The 19,822-nt window shown below is 42.7% G+C and overlaps 3 protein-coding genes across 3 annotated transcripts; 2 read left to right on the top strand and 1 right to left on the bottom strand.

Moving 5' to 3' along the window:
* The first annotated feature begins 1,360 nt into the window (after positions 1-1,360).
* Positions 1,361-6,891, top strand: bcl6ab (BCL6A transcription repressor b). Its single transcript, XM_069684666.1, has 9 exons — positions 1,361-1,398; positions 3,046-3,217; positions 3,459-3,680; positions 3,768-4,580; positions 4,663-4,790; positions 4,894-5,061; positions 5,166-5,296; positions 5,390-5,527; positions 5,716-6,891. Exons 1-9 carry the CDS (start codon positions 1,368-1,370, stop codon positions 5,857-5,859), a joined length of 1,947 nt encoding a protein of 648 aa, XP_069540767.1. The 5' UTR covers positions 1,361-1,367; the 3' UTR covers positions 5,860-6,891.
* Positions 6,892-8,651: 1,760 nt separating this feature from the next.
* cmpk (cytidylate kinase) lies at positions 8,652-14,578 on the bottom strand. Its single transcript, XM_069684925.1, has 6 exons — positions 14,358-14,578; positions 12,937-13,083; positions 11,657-11,809; positions 11,476-11,552; positions 11,098-11,194; positions 8,652-9,488 (listed from the first exon to the last, which is right to left on the bottom strand). Exons 1-6 carry the CDS (start codon positions 14,499-14,501, stop codon positions 9,447-9,449), a joined length of 660 nt encoding a protein of 219 aa, XP_069541026.1. The 5' UTR covers positions 14,502-14,578; the 3' UTR covers positions 8,652-9,446.
* Positions 14,579-14,730: 152 nt separating this feature from the next.
* fam78ba (family with sequence similarity 78 member Ba) lies at positions 14,731-18,155 on the top strand. Its single transcript, XM_069684967.1, has 3 exons — positions 14,731-15,953; positions 16,140-16,419; positions 17,246-18,155. The coding sequence occupies exons 1-3, from the start codon at positions 15,619-15,621 to the stop codon at positions 17,486-17,488; spliced, it is 858 nt and encodes a 285-aa protein (XP_069541068.1). The 5' UTR covers positions 14,731-15,618; the 3' UTR covers positions 17,489-18,155.
* The last annotated feature ends 1,667 nt before the right edge of the window (positions 18,156-19,822 follow it).

The raw sequence follows: 19,822 nt of genomic DNA, 5'->3' as shown, positions 1-19,822 counted from the left end.
TATTCCAAAATAAAGTTTAACATAGCGGGCAGGGAGCTGATGTTTTGTACACTGGAATAGGTAACAGAAGAGAGTAGGGTAACATTTTACTAAAGGCACAAAATCTCTAGCAAGAGACTAGTAGGGAGTTTTGCAAAAAAGATTTTTTTTTAAATAGACTCATAAGTAGGTCACAATTAGTGGTGTTGTTTCATTTCGCAGCTAATTCAGAGTTTATCACGTGTGATTCATGAAAAACGTGGTCAGATATTTGTCATAACACACTGTCATTAAGCATCTGTTCATAATTCACACATCATTGTTTTCATTTTGTGTTATTTATAACCTCTTGTTATTTGTTTATCAAAGTACATTAAGTCCCTGATTTTTTTTTTTGACTCATTCATTGGTAATTACCCAAATTTTGTGTTTGATTAATGTACCGCTGCGATGGTAAGACAGGAAGACGTAGGAGCTAAGACACTTTGCAACAGAGTCTGTTGGAGAGTTGGACACTTAACACACTCACACACTTTCTGTAGCCTGTGAATATGCAAGAAAGGCCACATTCACTCTCAGATATATTCCTTAGAAAAAACGTATATAAAACACACTTAAAATAGTCGACATAAATTAGATAATCACATAAATGTACTGCAGTATGGACATCTGTTTATGCAGATGAGTCTCCTGGTCAAAGCACTTTGAATCAGCATGGCAACTTTAACTGATTGCTAAAAAGTAGTGATAAAGAGCAAGCAACATGTCTGTGATGTCTAGCTCCGTCCACCTGTCAGGTTAGAAATGAAGAAGCCTTTCGGATGAGAGGTGAAACGTCTTCAAGAGCTTCAACCAAGTCCAGTTGCCTTTTGGATTAAGCTTAGAAGCAAGCAACATGTGAAATCAAAGTCATGACACAGACACGAGGAGGGGGGATTTCAATTTTAAAAAATAATTCACTAAAAGGGAGGTATTATACTTAAGAATTATTATAAGATAAGATGACTGACTTTTCTCAATTCTTCGTGGCACCTCGGGCAGGTTTACAGCGACAACAAGCTCTCATATTCCCCACGGTATTTATAACTTGGTCAGCTGACCTTGCACTTGGAAACGTCCACTACGCAGGGAGATTAATCCACTACGAAATGAACAAACAAAGTGATACAATCCAAGGCATGCTGCACATGAATTCCACTAAGACGTCTAATTGTTAGTTATAATTCAGTAACGATGTGTTAAACTGTCAAGTATTGACGCAACAGAGGAGAAATTATACAGATTGCGGCGAGCAGCTCCCCTGCCCCGCTCATAATGGTACGGTCCTGTGTTGAAATTCCGAGAATTGAGCCGCTCTGTTTCTTAGAACTGGATTCTCAGAACTGGTGATGCACAGAGTTTCGAGGAAACTTTTACAAGGTGACTTTTTTTCCTTCCTATTTTCTCAGCATTAGGTCAGAAGTGTAGCAGAGCAGCGGGCGCTGCCTCGGCTGCTCAGGGGCTGGATTTTTATACTTTAATATTAACAGTATTGTGTTATTTCTTTAGCTAGAAGTTAAAGATTGGACTATGAGGGTTTATATTGAGAGTTGCACTGTCTCTAACTTTGTTTAAGACGGAAGTGCGACATTAATCTGTGTGCGGATTTAATTTCATTATTTGTGCTTTAAGTAGGCTGAAAGAGGCAGCAGTATGGCGACGTTAACCTTTAGCCAAGGAAACCGTTCTTAGGTAGAGCTCATTACTAGTCTGATTATTGTACTTTAGCCTTTTGTGTTTATAGTAAATAAACTGTTTAGAAAATAAAATGCAACCTATCAGAGCTGCAAAAGTTGCGTAACTGGATCGGTCGGTCTGCTTCAGTTACATCTTGTTTTTCCTCTGCGCTGTTCTTATGTCGACAAACAATCTTTTAACTTCTCAAAGTGCCTCAACCGCACAGCCGAATACATTCACTATCACTTTTAACCGAGCAAAAACTTAGAAAACACGTTTAAACGTCAGGTCAGTCACAAAACACGAGAGTTTAACATTATTTCTAAACTTGTGCTGGCCTGCTTTGCGAGCAACAACTTACTAACCACTCCTTAAAATCACATCCTACGAAATGATACCGTCTCAATGTAGTCTAATTGGTTTAGAAGTAACTGGAGAGATTAGTTTGGCAGGAGGATAGTAAATACTAATGGGTTAAATGAGTTGAGTTCTACTTATATCGGGGAACAGGAAACCTCTCTGTGTACTGGCAACCTAATCTGAGCAGCCAGGACGGAATGTGCTCAACGTCAAACACGTTTACAGGCTGCAGGCTGCCAGCGCTGAGCTGTCTGTTACATTATGTACATCTGCCACACAGAGCACACAAATCACACACACGTTTATTTAACTTTTTAACTTTATAGTTTATGTTTGCATTTACATGTATAGTCTATGGGTAAGATTTTCTGTCACTGTAAAATTATGATTAACATTGCTCCAAGTTTTGCAGAAACCGATCCACTGCAAAATATCACCGTTTTTAATTATAACTTGTTAAATATCATTTCAATACCATCAGACATTTATAGTCTGTGTAATGACATCGTCATTAGGCCGGCTAAGTAGTGAGGCATGGATCAGGGGGCTTAGTGAACCTACCTTTTACTTTTCTCTTTGCAATGCCGCCTCCTCCTGATAAAACCCTGACAGGACACTTGTTCAGTTCAAAGCTTGTTTTGATTAAGAAGCCTGCAGGCAGGTGGTCTATAGCAGCTCCTAGTGAAAGAGTGAACCAGACGTTGTGAAATATATTACGAGTACTTCTTGTCTGAGTTTTGTGATTTTGTAAAATAAAAATTGGCTTGAATTTGGAATTTTAAGATGATTTCTTAAAGATTAATTTTAAGCCCTTCAAAGCTGTAAAATAATGTTAGTAGAGAAATGTGACTCTTGAATTGTAACACATTTTTCAGAAAATATCCACTCATGCCAATATTCTCACAGGCTACAGTATTTGTCTTTATTTAGCATTGGATCACTTTTAGTGTCACAGATAACAAACCATTTATTATTTCTGCCCTGGCTCAGATTTGGACAGCATGGCCACGACTGCAGATGGCTGCATTCAGTTCACTCGCCATGCAGGCGACGTCCTGCTCAACTTCAACCGCCTCCGCAGCAGGAACATCCTGACCGACGTCACCATACAGGTGGACGGGCAGCAGTTTCGTGCTCACAAAGCCATCTTGGTGGCCTGCAGGTACGCAACGTCACAGGATCTTACACACTGCGTTTGGACTTACTTTTTTATTCACTGCACCTAATGAAGGGCAGCTATTTCTGGGAGCATATTTCATACTTCTTAGTTCAGTGAGTCACTGCCGCTGACAGCCACACCGTCTCATTTCTCACCTCATCCCTAATAAATTGATTTCCAGTAGTTAATGACTCTCATGTGTGCTCATGTTCAACACTCTAAAGTCTCTTTTGTTCTTCCGCAGTGGCTTCTTTTATTCTGTTTTCATGGACCCCGAGAACGCAAACCTCAGTGCCATCAGTTTAGACCCCAAAGTGGACCCCAAGGGTTTCTCAATCCTGTTGGACTTTATGTACACGTCCTGTCTGAACCTGAAGGACAGTCTGGTCGTTGCCACCATGAACACAGCCGTCTACCTCCAGATGGAACATGTGGCCGACACCTGCCACAGGTTCATCAAGTCAAGGTAAGGGCAAATAGTGATTCTAATTTCCTGGTTGAAGAGAAAATGATTTGAGTTGAATATAAAAACTTGTTGAATCTGTTTCTGCAGGAGTCAGTCTTTGAACACGCCGACTGAAGATGTGCAGATCAACTCGTTACATCTGGCCGAGGAGAAGCCGTCTGCTGAAAAAGAGACAGACTTTAAAAACATCCACACATCAAACTCCTCCTACATCCCCAATGTTTTCAGGGGGATCAACACCTCCGGCTCCTACCACGTCTACGGAGACCCCCATGTCCCTGCGGGCCAGCTGGAAGGCTCCCACAAGACCAGCGACCTTCCCAGAGGAGGAGCTTTGACCCAGAAACGATGCTCCCAGGTGGCTCACAGTGAGTCCACCACCACCATCTCCCACCACAGTTTTCCCACCAACATCATGCGACCAGCAGGAGTCCAAGGGAGTCACCAAAGGCCTGCTACACCCATGGAGGAAGACAGCGTCCAGCACCCACAGAGCAGCTGCCTTAGACTGTCTCCAGGGTTTATTAAAGGTGTGATTTGTAGCCCTCAAAGCCCCCTCAGGTCTGACTGCCAGCCCAACTCGCCCACCGAGTCCAACAGCAGCAGAAACGCCACCTTGAGCCTCAAACAGCCCTCAGACTGCCACAACGACGCCAAGGCCCGCAACTGGAAGAAGTACAAGCTGATCGTTATGAACCAGACGCCCGACGAGAACGAGAAGGAGGCTCAAGGAGGCGGCGCTGAGGCTACAGCCATGTCCCCCACACTGAGCCCGTATGGGAGCGGAGCAGCAGGGGGACACAGCGAGGCTCAGGCACAAGAGGGAGCCAGCGAGCAGAGAGAGGAGTACATGTCTCAGAGTGTGGAGAGCTGCAGCAGCAGCACATGCAGCAGCATCAGGTAAGGACCGTCACTTTCAGCTCAATATGAATTTGTTAGAGTTTGAATTTGATGTTAACTGTGTTTGTCTTCCTGTGTGCAGCCAGCGCAGATGCTCCTCCTGCGGCTGCGACAGCCCTCGCTGCATGGAGATGGGTCACATCTCTCCTGACTCGTACAGCAGAGAAGAAGCCACCAAACTGCACTCAGAGTATTCCCCCTCCAGCTGTGGTGAGTGTGCAGTACTTTCAGTCTTTTAATGTAATAAAGAGGAAAGCAGGATTATTTTAAGCAAAATCAAAGGAGTAAATTTAATTCTTGCCTCCTTCTGCAGAAAACAATACCTACTTCTGCAACGGCTGTGACTCCAAGTTCTTAGAGGAGGACTCCCTGAAAGACCACATGGTCCAGGTCCACAGCGACAAGCCATACAAGTGCGACTGTTGCCAGGCCGCCTTCCGCTACAAGGGCAACCTGGCCAGCCACAAGACCGTTCACACAGGTAAGATTAAAACAACCTGCCTTGCTTTTTCAAAGTGCAATCAAGTTCACTCCACGGATGAGCTTAAGTCATTAATTCCACCACCTGTCGCCCTGAACATCCAGGCGCAAAGCCGTATCACTGCAACATCTGCGGTGCTCAGTTCAACCGACCTGCCAACCTCAAGACGCACACGCGCATCCACTCTGGAGAGAAGCCATACAAGTGTGAGACCTGCGGCTCCAGATTCGTCCAGGTGAGGAACAAAAATAGCAGGAAGGCTTTGCAAATGTCACACAGCTACTTTAAAGCGTGTGTGTTTAATACGAGTCTTCATTTCCCCCTGCAGGTGGCCCATCTTCGCGCTCATGTGTTGATCCACACGGGAGAGAAGCCGTACCCCTGCGAAATCTGCGGCACACATTTCCGCCACCTTCAGACGCTGAAGAGCCACATGCGCATTCATACGGGAGAGAAGCCTTATCATGTAAGCTCCCTACTCCTTATCCTGTGTGTGTGCTGCCTGAAAGAGAGTAATCCCTCCTCCCCCGTGATCCATGTGCCTATCAATAGTTAGAAGTCCTAATCTTGCAGAGCGATGAACTGTAACTGAGCAGGATGAAACTGCCACTTCTAAAGTGATTCTTCTTAATGATTTGATTTTCTGTTCCTCAGTGTGAAAAATGCGATCTCCACTTCAGACACAAGAGTCAGCTGAGGCTTCACCTCCGACAGAAGCACGGCGCCGTCACCAACACAAAGGCCCAGTACCGCAGGACTCCCAGTACCGTCCTCAGCGGGCTGATGAGCTCCTGCTGAGCCGCCTGAGGCCCCGCTGTGTGTCGTTCTTTTGTTTTCCTTTTGCATCGGCCGCCATGTTGTCAAAAGAATTTTATTTTTTACAAATATTATATATATAGTATATGCCCTTTATGCATTTGTATCTGATGCACATTTATGTATGCTCTTTGGTATTTCAAAGATTGTAGAAGTTAATGCTTTCGTCGTGAATGTCTAACAAGAGTGCACATTGTTAATGTGAATCTGAGCAGGTGTCTCTGTCGCCAACAGTATGTCAGCATGGAAGGACAGTCCTCTTTCTCACTCGGATTGAGAATCACTGTTACAGTTCTGCTTCAGCTGCTGTGTGAATATGTGCTCTTTAGTTTATTTTTGTAAATAAGATAATATATATTTTCAGATTGCCATCTGCTGGCAGAGTATGAATATATTTACGCTAAGTTTTGTTATTCTTACGTGCAGTCAATAACACAAGGGCTTGTTGTTTTGCCATATCACAGTCTGTGGTACGTATTGACAAATGTACAGATTGTCACTCATATAAAAAATGCTATGTACATATTTTCCTTTTTTTTTTGAACAATTTCACTTTCTAAATCTTATTTATATTCTTTTCTTTGCTGTATTCTAACACATGTTGGTGCTGCAGTGATCCACCCACAGGATCATTAAAGTATGATTGTATTTTATCTAACCGTATGTCTTATAGTGCACTCGTACCAACCAGTATACTCACAGTGCCTTACATTCACATTCTAGTAGCTACCCTCCCCGACTACATACAGGTTACAAATTGCTATTGTGATGCGTTTCCCATCCGGTACATTGCCCTTGTCAGGTACTGTTGTTCAGGTAGCTGATAATCTGTCTATGTAGCTCTTAAATGCAGACACACCAGGCCCCAAGCTAAGAAACGCTCAGGAATGTTAGAAATATGTCGGCAAATGTCTTTGTAACTGCAGATTATATATATATGAAATATATATATATGACATGAAAATAAAATGTACATTATGTAGCACTTGTAGCAAGAATTGTGTTTTTTAAGACTGAAATTAATTTTTATCGAATTTTCTACTAAAATTTGGAGGAAAAAAGAAGAAAATCAATCTGAGGCTTCTCTCTGGCTCCCCCTGGTGTTCACTCTTAGGAATAATCATTGATCATCTTACACACACAAATACTGAGTTAAAATAACAATCTCGAACTTTTTCATCTAAATAAATGTCTGTTAAGTCTCTATCTATCGCTGAATGAGGTAACACAATAGTGATTGAGCCTGTGGCCCACTGATGAAAGCCTTTGCATTTACAGTATATAGTATAGTATATATAAAAAATCAGAAGCAGCGGCCAGTTAGTGACCGTCAGCGAGGAAAATCAAGAGTTACAACCATAAGAAAGGTAGCCAACCATGGACATCTGGTTAAATTGGGAAGAGTGTTCTCATATTTACTGGTTGTTAATGGGAGGCACTCAAGAGCAGAAAAAAAGATCTATCAGATCATAACTTTAAAGATGAGATCTAGGAGAAGCTCAGACACTTTTGTCAGCAAATCAATGAACCTATATTACTTTATAGGGAAAAAGTGATGAATGTTTGGTGGACAAATGACCATGAATAATTACCCAATAAATTAATGAGCACTAAAAAATGTAAATAAATAACTGGATAATAAAAAGTACTCTTTCAATAAATGCTGTAATAAACACAATATTTTTAAAGTAAATAAATACATTTTGTTATTCGTCATCTCACACTGATGGGCATTTATGAATTGTGCTGTTTCATGTATTGTATTTGCTGTTTAGTGGCTGTTTTTTGTCTGCTTGTTCAGACAACAGATCAAAATTAGCTGCTAACTCTGCTACAGTCACTTTTAATTGGGCATCCCTGCAAAAATAAACAACAAAAATATATATAAATAATTCAGTATAAAATACAGGAGAAACTTTAAAGATAATAGAATTAAATAAACTGACCTAATTTCCCCTCTCTATAAAGTGCTATAATCTATCATCTTAATGAACAATATTTTAATTTTTAATTTTGAGATTAGGCCTAAATATTTATTATTCAATCAAAAATAATCAATCCAACACTTATTTACTCATCAATTAATCATTATCCTCTGTAAAACACAACAGTGAATCTGACGATGGATTGGGTAGTAATTAAAAAGTCCTGGTTTAACCTACTTAAATTATACAGCGATGTCAGGCGCCCCCTGGTGGCTGAATAAATGATATGAATATCTTTTCAATCTATACAGTAGACTTTATATTTTTGAACATTTTAGCTGTGACCTTAAACACTGCTAGTCTTTCAAAGGTCAACTGTACGTATATATACTACTCAAAAATTTTAAAGGGAAACTTTTTTTTTTCAATGACAGAAGATGTCTACCATAAAAGTCAGATTCTGTTAAGTTACCAGATGATTTTTCTGTATGTGATCGCTGAAAAATCATCAGGGAACTGTTTTATTGGCCTGATCATTCCGGTGCTGAAAACATTACATTATTCCTGTTGTTTTAATCTGTTCGAGTGGTATTTTTGCCTTTATTGATTGACAGCTGAAGAGAGAGGGGTGGGGTGACGCAGCAAAGCGCCAAGGGCGGGAGTCGAATCTGTGGACGCTGCATCGACGACTGTAGCCTCTGTGTATGGGACGCCTGCCCTACTCACTGAGCTTCACCAGTGCCCTAAGTAGTGAATTTAAATATTAATAGAGAAATGACAACAAAAACTGCATAAATGGACTCTGCATATATTTTAAAAGGAGATTCTGGATAAATAAATAAAACAGAACAAAGGAAAAAATTCAGGCTTTACTTTTCAGTTTTATACTCCTCCTTCAAATAGATACAGTACAACAGATTTAACAAGTCTTGTCTCTTCGGGTTTTTTCTGTGACCTGTCCCAAAGCTGTGAATCACATGGAGGTGTTCAGTGTCTAATATTCATTAAAGAATGGGCCGTCTATAACACAAACATGGACCTGATGTCTCTGCATGTAGTACTGTCCATTAAACATGATACATGATACATTATGATACTAATGTTTTATGGGTTATATTTGAAGGCTGTTCTCTCCTAAGTCCTAAATCAATCAAAGTCTGTCGTCAGGTCAAACAACGATTTGGTCTGAAGCGTTCTGCTGCTTCCAAAGACGTGATCCTCTGAAGACGTTAGTGACATACTCTATTTTATGTACTAGAAGTGCCTTTGATTGACAAAAAAAGTGTCGCTCTAAGCTAATGATCCATTTTGTTCCTATGTGAAGGCCTCAGACTATGATGAAAGACAGCGATCATCTGATCACAAGTAGCTGCTAGACATCTCTACCTCTCATTCACCCATATACATGTCGTACACACACACACACACACACACACACACACACACACACACACACACACACACACACACACACATATTCATAAACAGTGCAGCATTTACAAAACAGTTGGAAAACAAACAAACAAAAAAAGTAATCAAGTAAAATGTGATATGATTGGACATATAAACTTATTATAGAGTACTTGCAGTTGATAAAAAGAAAAACTAAAAAGGTAAATGAATGTTGTTGGCAGCTGGAGGACCTCAACCCTCTTTGTCCAGGATGGCTTTCACATCAGCAAACACCTGAGCGAGAAGAACAGGCGAGGTTACAAATCAGGACACACACATGCTGGAATTTAAACCTTTCATTTTATTAGTCATCACATTCAAGCAACATCACTCGAGAGGGAGTGATGATAGAGTAATGATTTACTTAAAAAAAAAAAGTTCCCACATTTTATAAACACAAAAACATTTAACTTACAATAACACAACTACTGTTCAATATCAGGGGCTATATTCATAGTGTGCATTATAATGTGCAGGCTGCACGGTGGTGCAGTGGTTAGTGCTGTTGCCTCACAGCTAGAAGGTTAACTCCCAGTTCAGACAACGCGGGCGTTTCTGTGTGGAGCCTGCATGTTATCTCCCTCCATTTCTTTACTTCTTCTTATCACTGCCAGAAAGCTGATACTGTAATGGCCATCACTTCTTTCTACTCAGCTTTCTGTTGTAAATAACATACTATTGTCATTCTGTCAGACACTGTCTCTTTGCATTTAATCCATACTCTTTATATCTGAATGATTATTTTTGTATTACTCTTATTTTTGTAATCTCATTTTGGAGCAATCTGGCACTTATTTACAAGACCCAAAATGTCTTGATCATCCTTGGCGATGTATGATAAACCACTAACGGTACTGAAAGTTAATGTTAAAATGATGTGTATATTAACTGTGACATTTTGAAATCATTTTTCATAATTTAAAAAGAGTTTTTGTTTAAAGATTCTCCCCCCAGAAGTTTTAATAGAATATAAATGAATTATTTTCCCACTAAAATACAATGAATACATCTAAGTTTTAACTACTTGAGTTCAATTTCATTTTCAATTCTCAGAGTCTGTGCGCTGGATGTTCAAGTTCCCACGTCACACTTCTGTTGCATCTTGAACTTCAATTGGCTTTAAAAGTAGTTGTGATGAGACAAAAGCTGCTGGTGTGTTCATGTGTGAGAAAACTTCGCCCCTTAGCAGAGTTCAGTAAAGTTTAGCAAGTTTAGTATGAACAGGCAAAATATAATTTTGAGTTGAGGGGGACTTCTGTCTTCTTGCTGAAGTGCTTATGAAATTTTGTTTTCCTGTCCTGCCATGTCTCGTTGTCATCAGATAAAATTAATCGATAGGACATTTCATTTCTTGCTTTAACACCTAAATCGGAAAGTTATCTCTACTTCCTGACTGAAGGATTTCCCTGGTCCTACAATGTCATCAGTGAGCCACATTAACACCCTGAGCCTAAACTTAGCGACAGTCCCCGGGTCCTCTTCTGACTGGTTTTGAAAAGCCTCTGACAGACTTCCTGCCAAACAGAACAAACTACATGACAACAGATTAAATAGTAAAGAGGGACTGGATGTGATCAACTATCTTCTCTGTTTGTTAACACCGTAGCTTCAAGCCAGTCTGGGGCTATTTTAAGCCGCAGTTCTTCTAACTGCCACTTAAAGGTCAACTCAAAAAGCAATTATCACACCCCACACAGGTCTGGCTTGTTTGCCTTGATTGACAGGTTTCTCAGGATGTGTGCATTAAATGTCAAATTCTTGATCGGACTCCACATCACAAAATGTCTTTCCGGTTAGCGAGCATTTCATTCATAATCTCCTACAGGTAACGCCTTTCACTCACCTCGTCCACAGAGCGGGAGGCGTCTACAGTGTGCACCTTGCCGAGTTTCTCATACAGTGCAATGATTGGTCGTGTAGACTGCAGGTAGGTTTGGATTCTGCATCAGAAAAATATGCCTGGTTATCGGGGTCAGACGACACGGGGGACTCAAAGAGACAGAAATTAGGTCAAAAACACACATTCAAGAATCCACCAGTCAGTTAAATGGGTCACACAAATCTATACTGATCAGACATGCTTGTTGTTAAAGATAGAAGCTAATCATTACATCAATAATGGTCAAAGGCAGCTGTACACACTTTTATGAACACCTTGGTTTAGAACAAAGTACATCACTGTTAAAGAGTAAACTTATTTAGTCTGCGTTTAAGGACCGACCTTTTCTCCAAACTTTCTCTGTTGTCGTCTGTACGCCCACTACTCTTCCCTCTTTCTAGACATCTGTTGATGCAAACCTGAGGGTAAAAGAGAGACACGTGCTGAGTGTGATAAAGCTCAGTTCTCTGTATGCATTTTAAAACAGCTAGAGGGATTAGCGCTTCCAGCTTCCATGACGTACCTCGTTGCCGCAGTCAAAGAAAAGCACGAACTTGACATCTGCTTTGCCATCCATGACTTTGTTCCAGCCCTGCAGGTTGTCCTCGTTACGGGGGAAACCGTCTATGAGGAAGCGGAACTTTTTCTCATCTTGCTGCATGGTCTCTTCCATCGCCTTACAAATCAGAAAAGACAAATTAAATCTATATTTTTAATCGATGTTCATTCAAATTACAAACGTGAACCTGAAAGGAAAATAAAAAATATCTATATTTCTGTCCTCGCAAATATTTGACTTCCTTTTTAGAAATCATCTCCGTTCATACTACAACAACTGAAAATGCACATCAGTGGTCATACACACACACTTGGCATGTGTGTGCTGGTGTTAACAGGTAGCACAATGTTTACTCTGCGGTTGTTGGTTTAGTTGCAAAAAATACTGTGACTGACGAAAAGCAAAGGCTGAAAATAAAAAGAGAGATTTCTGTGTTTGGACTGATGAAGAGGCTGTAATTCGTTACCCACGCTGACTTAACTGCTGGTAAGGAAGATGACAAAAGGGTCCTGACTATAGATATCCTTTTTTACATTGCAATTCCGCCACAGCGCCGTTACGAAGCTCTGCCGTTACGCCACCTTTGCCATTGTACATTAAACAAAGCAACGCGGGTGTAAAGCTGCGTAGTGTGTATTTTTACACAGCGTTACGGGGTTACAGAAGCAAAAGGCGCATAATGTGTAAACAAAGAGTGCACGCTTCACACACACGCGCGGTGCTGTTCTGCCCTGCCGGCTCCACCGCTTACACTGACATTGTTTCGCCTCTGTTACTACCTCTGATGCCGGCTCAGAGGCAGAGTGACTTCACCCCACCATTCTGCCTCTGTGCGTTTAACATTAAAGACGAAACGTAACAGAGGCGTAATAATCCCGCCTTGAGCTGTCAGTGTGAAAGGAGCTCATGAGACTCAATCAAGAAGCAAACAAGGAGTCTGTGTCATCTTTTCCAAAAACCTGTTTTTTTTCCAGTAAACGCAAAAAAATCTTGTGAAACTAAAATTGGGTTAGCAATGTTCTCAAAAGATTCTCTTGTTTAGGGTTTGAAAACACCACAGTGTTGGGGGCGCTAGGTGTAATCGTTGACAAATGTCATGCCTTTGAAAACAGAAATATATTCGAGAGATGTGGCCTTAAATAGAGCTGCACATACTAACAGGTCTTGACCCCTGGCACACTGATCAGGATCTGCCTCCTGCAATGTGAAGTCAAATCTGATTTCAGCCTGTATTTGTTACATACCTTCCTGAGTAAGTTGATGGTGATCTCCACAGGGACTATTTTACCCTCCTTGATGTAGCTGGCAATAAGCTGTCCGAACTCAGACTCCTCTCTGGCTCGCTCTGCCCTCAGCAAGTCCCCGGCTGACAGATGGGTGTAGTTGTAGTTCTGAGAGACAGAAACATTTTTTAATGTGATGATCAAAGAAAAGCACTTTCATCAAGTCATAAAGAGATGATTTCTGGCAAAGAGAAAGTTGGTCACACTTTAAATCTGCATTTTAAAAGACAGCCCTCACAGGTTAAACTCCTTCACTCATGGGCCAGGAAGAAGTCAGTCCTTGTGTCCTGAATGAAAGGAGCTACTAAGTATAGAGGCCTGTTATTCAGGCCAAACCAGCGTACTTAAAGCATGACAGCCAACACCCAGTAACATCCGTGAACATAAGTAGTTAGAAAGTCTCTCTTATAGAAGCTCTCTCACGGTCAAACACACGCATCAAAGCATCCACACTGGCCTCCAGCAGAGCCACAGCTTCATGAGCTTTCATGAGTTGGACTTAGAGAGAAACATCAAAGCAGAATCCTTAACTAGAGATCTGGCTCTTCAAACTTTTTGGGTGACCTGATAAAAACAACTTCTTGTCAAACTCGTGCTGCTTCTTCAAGAGGGTGAATGATGCTGTTATTGGTTAGATAGGACTTGACACAATTACATGACTTGTTAGACTGTTTCTACTTAGCGTCAGCCAACCTCTCTAGCCATACAGTTTATAGACTGACCTGATTTGTGTTCTTTTGATTACAATATAGCACATGATGTGTACAGGAAGACAATTGTTGAATAAAACAGTCAAACAAACATAATAAAATGTCACAATCTGTTTGTTTGTCAACGTTGAAGTTTCCAAGTGCACTCCAGACTTGTAATTACATAACCTCAGCTGTAGATAAGTCAATGATAAGGTTACAACATGCTGGAACTGTCAATAGTGTGTCTCCTGCTAACTCTGTTTGTTCAGAGTTATGTTAAAGAGCACACATTAGTCTATTACATTCATTCATGCTACATAACATTTCACAGTGAGCTAAATTATACTTTATTTTTTCAAGAGCTTTGACTGCGTTGTCAGAAATAAATACTGAGTAGTTTCTGAAGAAAACTGGTCATTTGTAGCTCCTACGTGTCAGCACAGGGTTGTGTATGAGCAAATAACTGTACAGTCTGTGCGGCTAACTAGCTAGCTAGCCGGCTAACACAGTGATTCATTTTAGAGGACAACCGGAAGTCAAAGTAATTTAGACATTCCGTCATGGAAAATACGTTATTAAAGAAAATACCTATTCAGAATTTCACTAAATACTATTTTTATCACTACATGCTAAATTCTAACCATAAAAGTCGTCAGTTTTCATTGTCTTTTCTTTCGCCATCACTCGTACCTCTACGATTCTGGAGCACTGCGTCCCTTTGCCGGCGCCAGGCCCCCCCAGCACGAAGACAACCTGCGGCTTCATCATCAGCGACACCCGGTACAGCAAGCTCGGCACCCTCTGAGACACGTAACCGAACAGACGGCCGATCATAAACCAGCACCAGGAGCTACAGGCTTGGACCGACTGGGTGGGGACAAATATAATAAGCCAAGCTGAATGCGTGTCAGTATCGGAGGGTAGGAAGTCGATGATACAAACGACACTACTTCCGCTGTTGACTCCGGCGACCAATGGGGTTTCACGTAGAAGTGACGCAGCCGTGTAGCCACGCCCTGTTGCACTTGTTATTTTTTTCAATGCAGAGGTCGGGTGACGCCCCTCCCCTGCCTCTCCAGCATCAGCACCTCCAAACCGAACGAAGCGAACCCGCGGCTGGGAAAGGATGCTCTCCGGTCCGCGATGCTCACCGGCGCATGGACACATAAGGACGAGAACCGAGAGACGCTCGCGCGGCTGGGTATAGTCACTGTTTTCTGCACGTTTATGCTGCCTCGCTGCCTCCATTCATGATGCACCATTCATGCATCCCCAAGAATGGAAGCACACTGCGAGGAAAACATTAAAATAGCCCGCTACAGCCCTGTTTTCCGGCCCATTTAAGACACGGTGTCGCTCATTTGATGAAGCTTCTTTTCATGTAGGTCAAGGTGATGAAGAGCCCGATTTTGTCTTTTGAGGGCGCCGCGCGAATGTAGGGCTAATACAGGGAGAGCCAAGCAAACAAAAGGCATCCAGCCCCCCTCCTCTGACGCACCTGGCTGCCCTGTCGCTGCTTGACATGACAGCGCAGAGCCGGGCGCAGAGCAGCAGGATCAAGGGGCACCGACGTGCAGCCGGACGTGTGGACTCGACGAGGAGCAGAGGATCCTCCGGACGCACGGCGGAGGAGCAGCAGCAGCAGCCCAGGGGAGGCCGGATTGCAGTTTCTGGGGACGAGCGCCAAGGGCAGTGCGGCAGTCAGCAGGCAGACCGGGGGGAGGAGGCTGCGGAGATCTGTGATACTTCCCCCCCAGGCCCCACTCTCTCGCTCTCACCTCCATATCATCCTGAAAATATGCTGCTGGGTGTTTTTACGTTTCATCTATGGTGACTGTGACACTCCCCATCTTTTTTTCTCTCCTGTTTTCCTTCCCAACCAATCAGTGATGATGTACAATTAAAAGATTAGATCTGCTCTTCAGGCAAGGGTGGAATCAGGAGGGGACTGATGTGCATACTGGCCAGGAATCATTTGCTCCCTTCTTCTCTGGTTTTGCTCATTTTGCTTGTCGCCTGCACTATGGGCTGTATTCAGAGCATCGCATGCAAGCCCCGCATCAGACGGGAGAACATTGTGGTGTATGAGGTGTCGGCCTCTATTGACCAGTGTCCCACCATCATCGAGGAGAACTCACCGATTGTGCTGCGTTACAAGACGCCTTACTTCAGGGCCTCAGCGGGTGTTGTGATGCCACCAGTGCCCCGAAACGAGACCTGGGTGGTGGGCTGGATCCAGGCCTGCACCCAGATGGAGTTCTACAACACATATGGAGATATTGGCATGTAAGTGTTTCAAAGCTTTAAGCTTTTGGATCATTGATAAGCAAAAGATTGTGCACACTTCTCTTACACAATCTCAAACTTCTAGACCACAAACCCTGCACCTGCCACTGCTCAAAAACCATCCTCTCCCCCTCTGACTCTGTCCTTCTCTGTCCTCCTCTGTCCTCCTCTGTCCTCTGTCCGCAGGTCCAGCTGGGAGCTACCAGAGCTGCGAGAGGGCCGGGTCAAGGCCATCAGCGACTCAGATGGCGTCAGCTACCCCTGGTACGGCAACACAACAGAGACAGTCACCCTGACCGGGCCCACATCTAAACCTTCCCGTCTAACGGTCAGCATGAACGACAACTTCTACCCCAGCGTGACCTGGGCAGTGCCCATCAGCAACAGCAACACGCCCATGCTGACCCACATCACGAGGGACCAGAGCTTTATCACCTGGCTGGTGGCCATGAACTCCGTCACCAAGGTGAGGGATACAGAGAGAGAGGGCCTACACTCAAACTCATATCTTATTAAATAATAGTCTGAAAAGACAGTGTTATTTGTTCTGTGTTTGCCCAGTTCCAATGCTGGCTGTACATCTTTAGAGACAGCTCTTGCGTTACACTCACAGACTGACTGTGATGTAATCATCTCCCCCCGCTCTTTTCCTTTCTGGTGTAAAGTTACAAAGTACATCATCATTGCTTTCTGCTGGAGAGAGCCCCCCACAAAGGCCCATCAGGAGTCAATCTAGCTCAAAATGAGCCTCAGAATTCTTTCAGCATTCATTTATTGAACACTGTTAGCACTCTGTCCTGCTTTCTCAGCCCAGCCAGTCGCAGCAGATGTCTGTTAAGCAGTGAGTCTGGTTCTCCTCAAAGTTTCTGCCTGTTAAACGAAAGTTTACCTCACAGCTGTACTTGTTCATTGGTTGTTCAATCTTGGGTCTTTGTAAGTAATATGAGTGTAGACCTGCTCTATGTGTCACTGTTGTTGTGATTTGGTGCTATATAAATAAGAAGTATAATAAGATGTTTTCTTTAGTTTTTGTTTATAATCTATGAGCAAAGGAGGAAATTCAGTTTATAAACTTCTTTCTGTGTCAGAAAAAATGGAATAATATTTTAAAAAGCCCAAATTATACACCATTTATTAGGATGCACATTAGCAGCACATCTATCAGCTGCAGAGGACACAATGCGTCATCAACCTTAGCACTGACAAAAACACTCTTCATGCACTTAAAATACCCTGCGCCATGCATACACATGTATACATTATTGTGCACTCTAACTCATCATCTCCTGCAGGAGCGCATCGTGCTGCAGACGGTGCGGTGGCGGATGCGGGTGGACATCGCCGTGGACCCTGACATGCCTCTGGGCTCTCGGGCCTCGTTGGTGGGTCGTCCCTACCAGGAGCAGCCGCACATCCTCAACTACCAGGAGCCCATCCCTCCCAACGCGCTGGGGAGGCCCAACGCCAACGACGCCCAAGTGCTAATGTGGAGGCCGAGGAGAGGGGCGCCGCTCGTGGTCATACCGCCAAAATAAGAGGGTGAAATGGTCACACAAACTAAAGTATAATCGTGTCCTCTTGCAGAAAAAGGGGGTCATGAAGGTGATGAAGCCAGGAGGCCGATCAGAGAAGAGAGAACTGATGGTGTCCCTGAGCTGGAGATGCCAGTGGCTCATTAATCCTGGAAGATTTAAGAGAACCATTATAACAAGCCGGAGTGGATATTACATCTTGGATCTGACACAATATGGTGTCAGGGCCCCGGTTGCATCAAGGCTGGTTTGGCCCCCGACCAACTTTAAAGAGTTCTGCCTGCTTTTTCGCGAAGAAGGAACGCTATTTTTTAGAAGTACCGCAGAGGTATTCAACCCCAACGAGAACTGCATCCTGCATCTTTATGTAGATCTTATTGCATGAGCGAGTGAGAGACACACACAAGAAACTGTCCTTGAGAAGTTTCAGAATAGCATTTGTTTTGTATAACTTGATACCTGAAGACATTTTGATTGAAGAATCAGCCAAAAAAAGGAACCTGCAGGCTGGTTAAACCTCGTCAGTGCCAACAAAGGCCTTCCTCAGCACACTCAGTAATTATTAAAGGATGTATTCAGAACATTTAAAAGAGACAAAGTATTATATGAATCTTTTTAGTTTAAGATGAACTCATGCATCGATCAGATTGTATTAAGAGCACCCACCTTGCATAAAAGTCTGGAAACAGAAAAACAAACGTTGCCGTGGTTTTCTCTGGAGTTTTTGATAACACACAGAATTTATGCACCAACATATTTCAACTCACTTTCCTCCGTAGTGGAGCTGATATGTATTCAGACGGGTGAGAAACTATCAGAGAGATGAGCTGGACGTGTTACAACAGTGAATAAATAATGTCAGCTTTGCTCTAAATAAGTGCGCTGTAAATGACTTGGAATAGAGCCATACAACAGATTTAAAACAAGAGGGCGATAGCAGACGATTGATCATTCCTGGAATGGGGCCGAATTGTACTCAGGCCTAAGGTCGATCTGATGCGGCAGTAATCAGGCCATGTTTCACTACGTTACATAAATCTATATACAATCAGGGAATCTAACTGTACTCTTAATAGTTTCCTTGCTTTGGAATTAAGGCAGACTGCATTTTCAATCAAATTAGTGCCGTTTTTAACTGATTGTTCCAGATCATGTCGCAGTTTCACGTCACATCTTGACTGTGTGTTATTTTGCATTAGGTTTCTGAACGCATGAAGGCCTTCCTGTGTCACGCCTGTGGTCTGTCCAGTGGCTCGGTCCAAGTCCCTGCCTGCCACTCCACGCTCGAGTCACATGACTCATCCTCCATCTGTGCCTCTCTCCAGGTTCACGCCTCACCTTCCCATCTGCCCGCTTGTTTCTTCCCTGTCTGTCCACCTCATCAAACACATATCGTTATCCAAATACTCACGAGCTTTTAAATCCACAAGTATGCACAGATTTTATGTTGCTGTGTAAAGAAAAAAAAAGAGGGAGAGAAACTGTCAAAATAGGCCTCAACTCTGGTTATTTGTCAGGGACACTGTTGAATAAAATGTCAGTTTCTACCATGTAGAAACACTCGAAGAGGTTAAAATAGGTTATATCAATTCAGTGTGTCTACAGTTGTCGCGGCACAGCAGCTCATTCAGCCATCTGTTGCTATAGAGACTGGTTTGGTTTTACTGCAACTGGAACAGAAAAAAAAGAGTTCAAAACATTCAGTGTGCCGAGCTCTGTGTGTATGCATCAGTGTGTGTGTGAGAGTGTGCACACATACACACTCACAGCTCCAGTTTACCCGCTCATTTCACTTTGAAGTAAGAAAAAAGATCAAGGCAGAGCTGAGCATAAAAGATGCCATAATTTATTCATTTGTTCTTACATAAAAACCTTCTTTTTTCATTTAAATAACAGTACAATGAGCACTTTTCATATAAAGACTGTGAGCAGCAAGGTCAAAGCAGTCACATCCTATCTTACCTCATCTCATAAAAAAAAGGATATTCAGCATCTTTGAACAGAGGTAACCCCTCCTCTCTGCAGCAAGCTTGCTCCTCGTTCCACCACTAGATGGAAGCTCTGTAAAGGATTTTCCCTCTCTCTAAAGCAGGCACTCCCAGCACTATAAATACCCTTTTTGTTTTGTAAAAACACCCCTGTACCCATTTCCCATTATACATAAATACATGTTTGAAATACTGCAGCATAACATACAGATTTTAAAATATTGAGGAAATACTTTTATCAGGATCTCAATGAACCTTTAGTGTGTTTGCATCAGAGCCTGACCGATATGAGCGTTTTGAGGCCGATACTGATACCAATACCATGCACTATGCAAAAGTACAAAACTAC

The sequence above is a fragment of the Semicossyphus pulcher genome, unplaced genomic scaffold, assembly GCF_022749685.1.
Source record: "Semicossyphus pulcher isolate SPU_LCO1_2020_fin unplaced genomic scaffold, fSemPul1.0.p SCAF_7, whole genome shotgun sequence".
In the NCBI taxonomy this organism is placed as follows: domain Eukaryota; kingdom Metazoa; phylum Chordata; class Actinopteri; order Labriformes; family Labridae; genus Semicossyphus; species Semicossyphus pulcher.
The sequence above is the reverse complement of the archived record's forward strand: the minus strand, read 5'-3'. Positions and strand labels throughout refer to the sequence as shown.

Excerpts from the sequence above, each read along its gene's own strand:
- bcl6ab (XM_069684666.1), top strand. The coding sequence starts at position 1,368 with ATGCACAGAGTTTCGAGGAAACTTTTACAAG. Across the intron at positions 4,791-4,893 it reads GTATTCCCCCTCCAGCTGTG|AAAACAATACCTACTTCTGC; the intron begins GTGAGTGTGCAG and ends CTCCTTCTGCAG. Across the intron at positions 5,528-5,715 it reads CGGGAGAGAAGCCTTATCAT|TGTGAAAAATGCGATCTCCA; the intron begins GTAAGCTCCCTA and ends TCTGTTCCTCAG.
- cmpk (XM_069684925.1), bottom strand. The coding sequence starts at position 14,501 with ATGATCGGCCGTCTGTTCGGTTACGTGTCTCAGAGGGTGCCGAGCTTG. Across the intron at positions 13,084-14,357 it reads AGTGCTCCAGAATCGTAGAG|AACTACAACTACACCCATCT; the intron begins GTACGAGTGATG and ends TCTGTCTCTCAG. Across the intron at positions 9,489-11,097 it reads CCTCCCGCTCTGTGGACGAG|GTGTTTGCTGATGTGAAAGC; the intron begins GTGAGTGAAAGG and ends CTTCTCGCTCAG.
- fam78ba (XM_069684967.1), top strand. The coding sequence starts at position 15,619 with ATGTGCATACTGGCCAGGAATCATTTGCTCCCTTCTTCTCTGGTTTTG. Across the intron at positions 15,954-16,139 it reads ACATATGGAGATATTGGCAT|GTCCAGCTGGGAGCTACCAG; the intron begins GTAAGTGTTTCA and ends CTCTGTCCGCAG. Across the intron at positions 16,420-17,245 it reads CCATGAACTCCGTCACCAAG|GAGCGCATCGTGCTGCAGAC; the intron begins GTGAGGGATACA and ends CATCTCCTGCAG.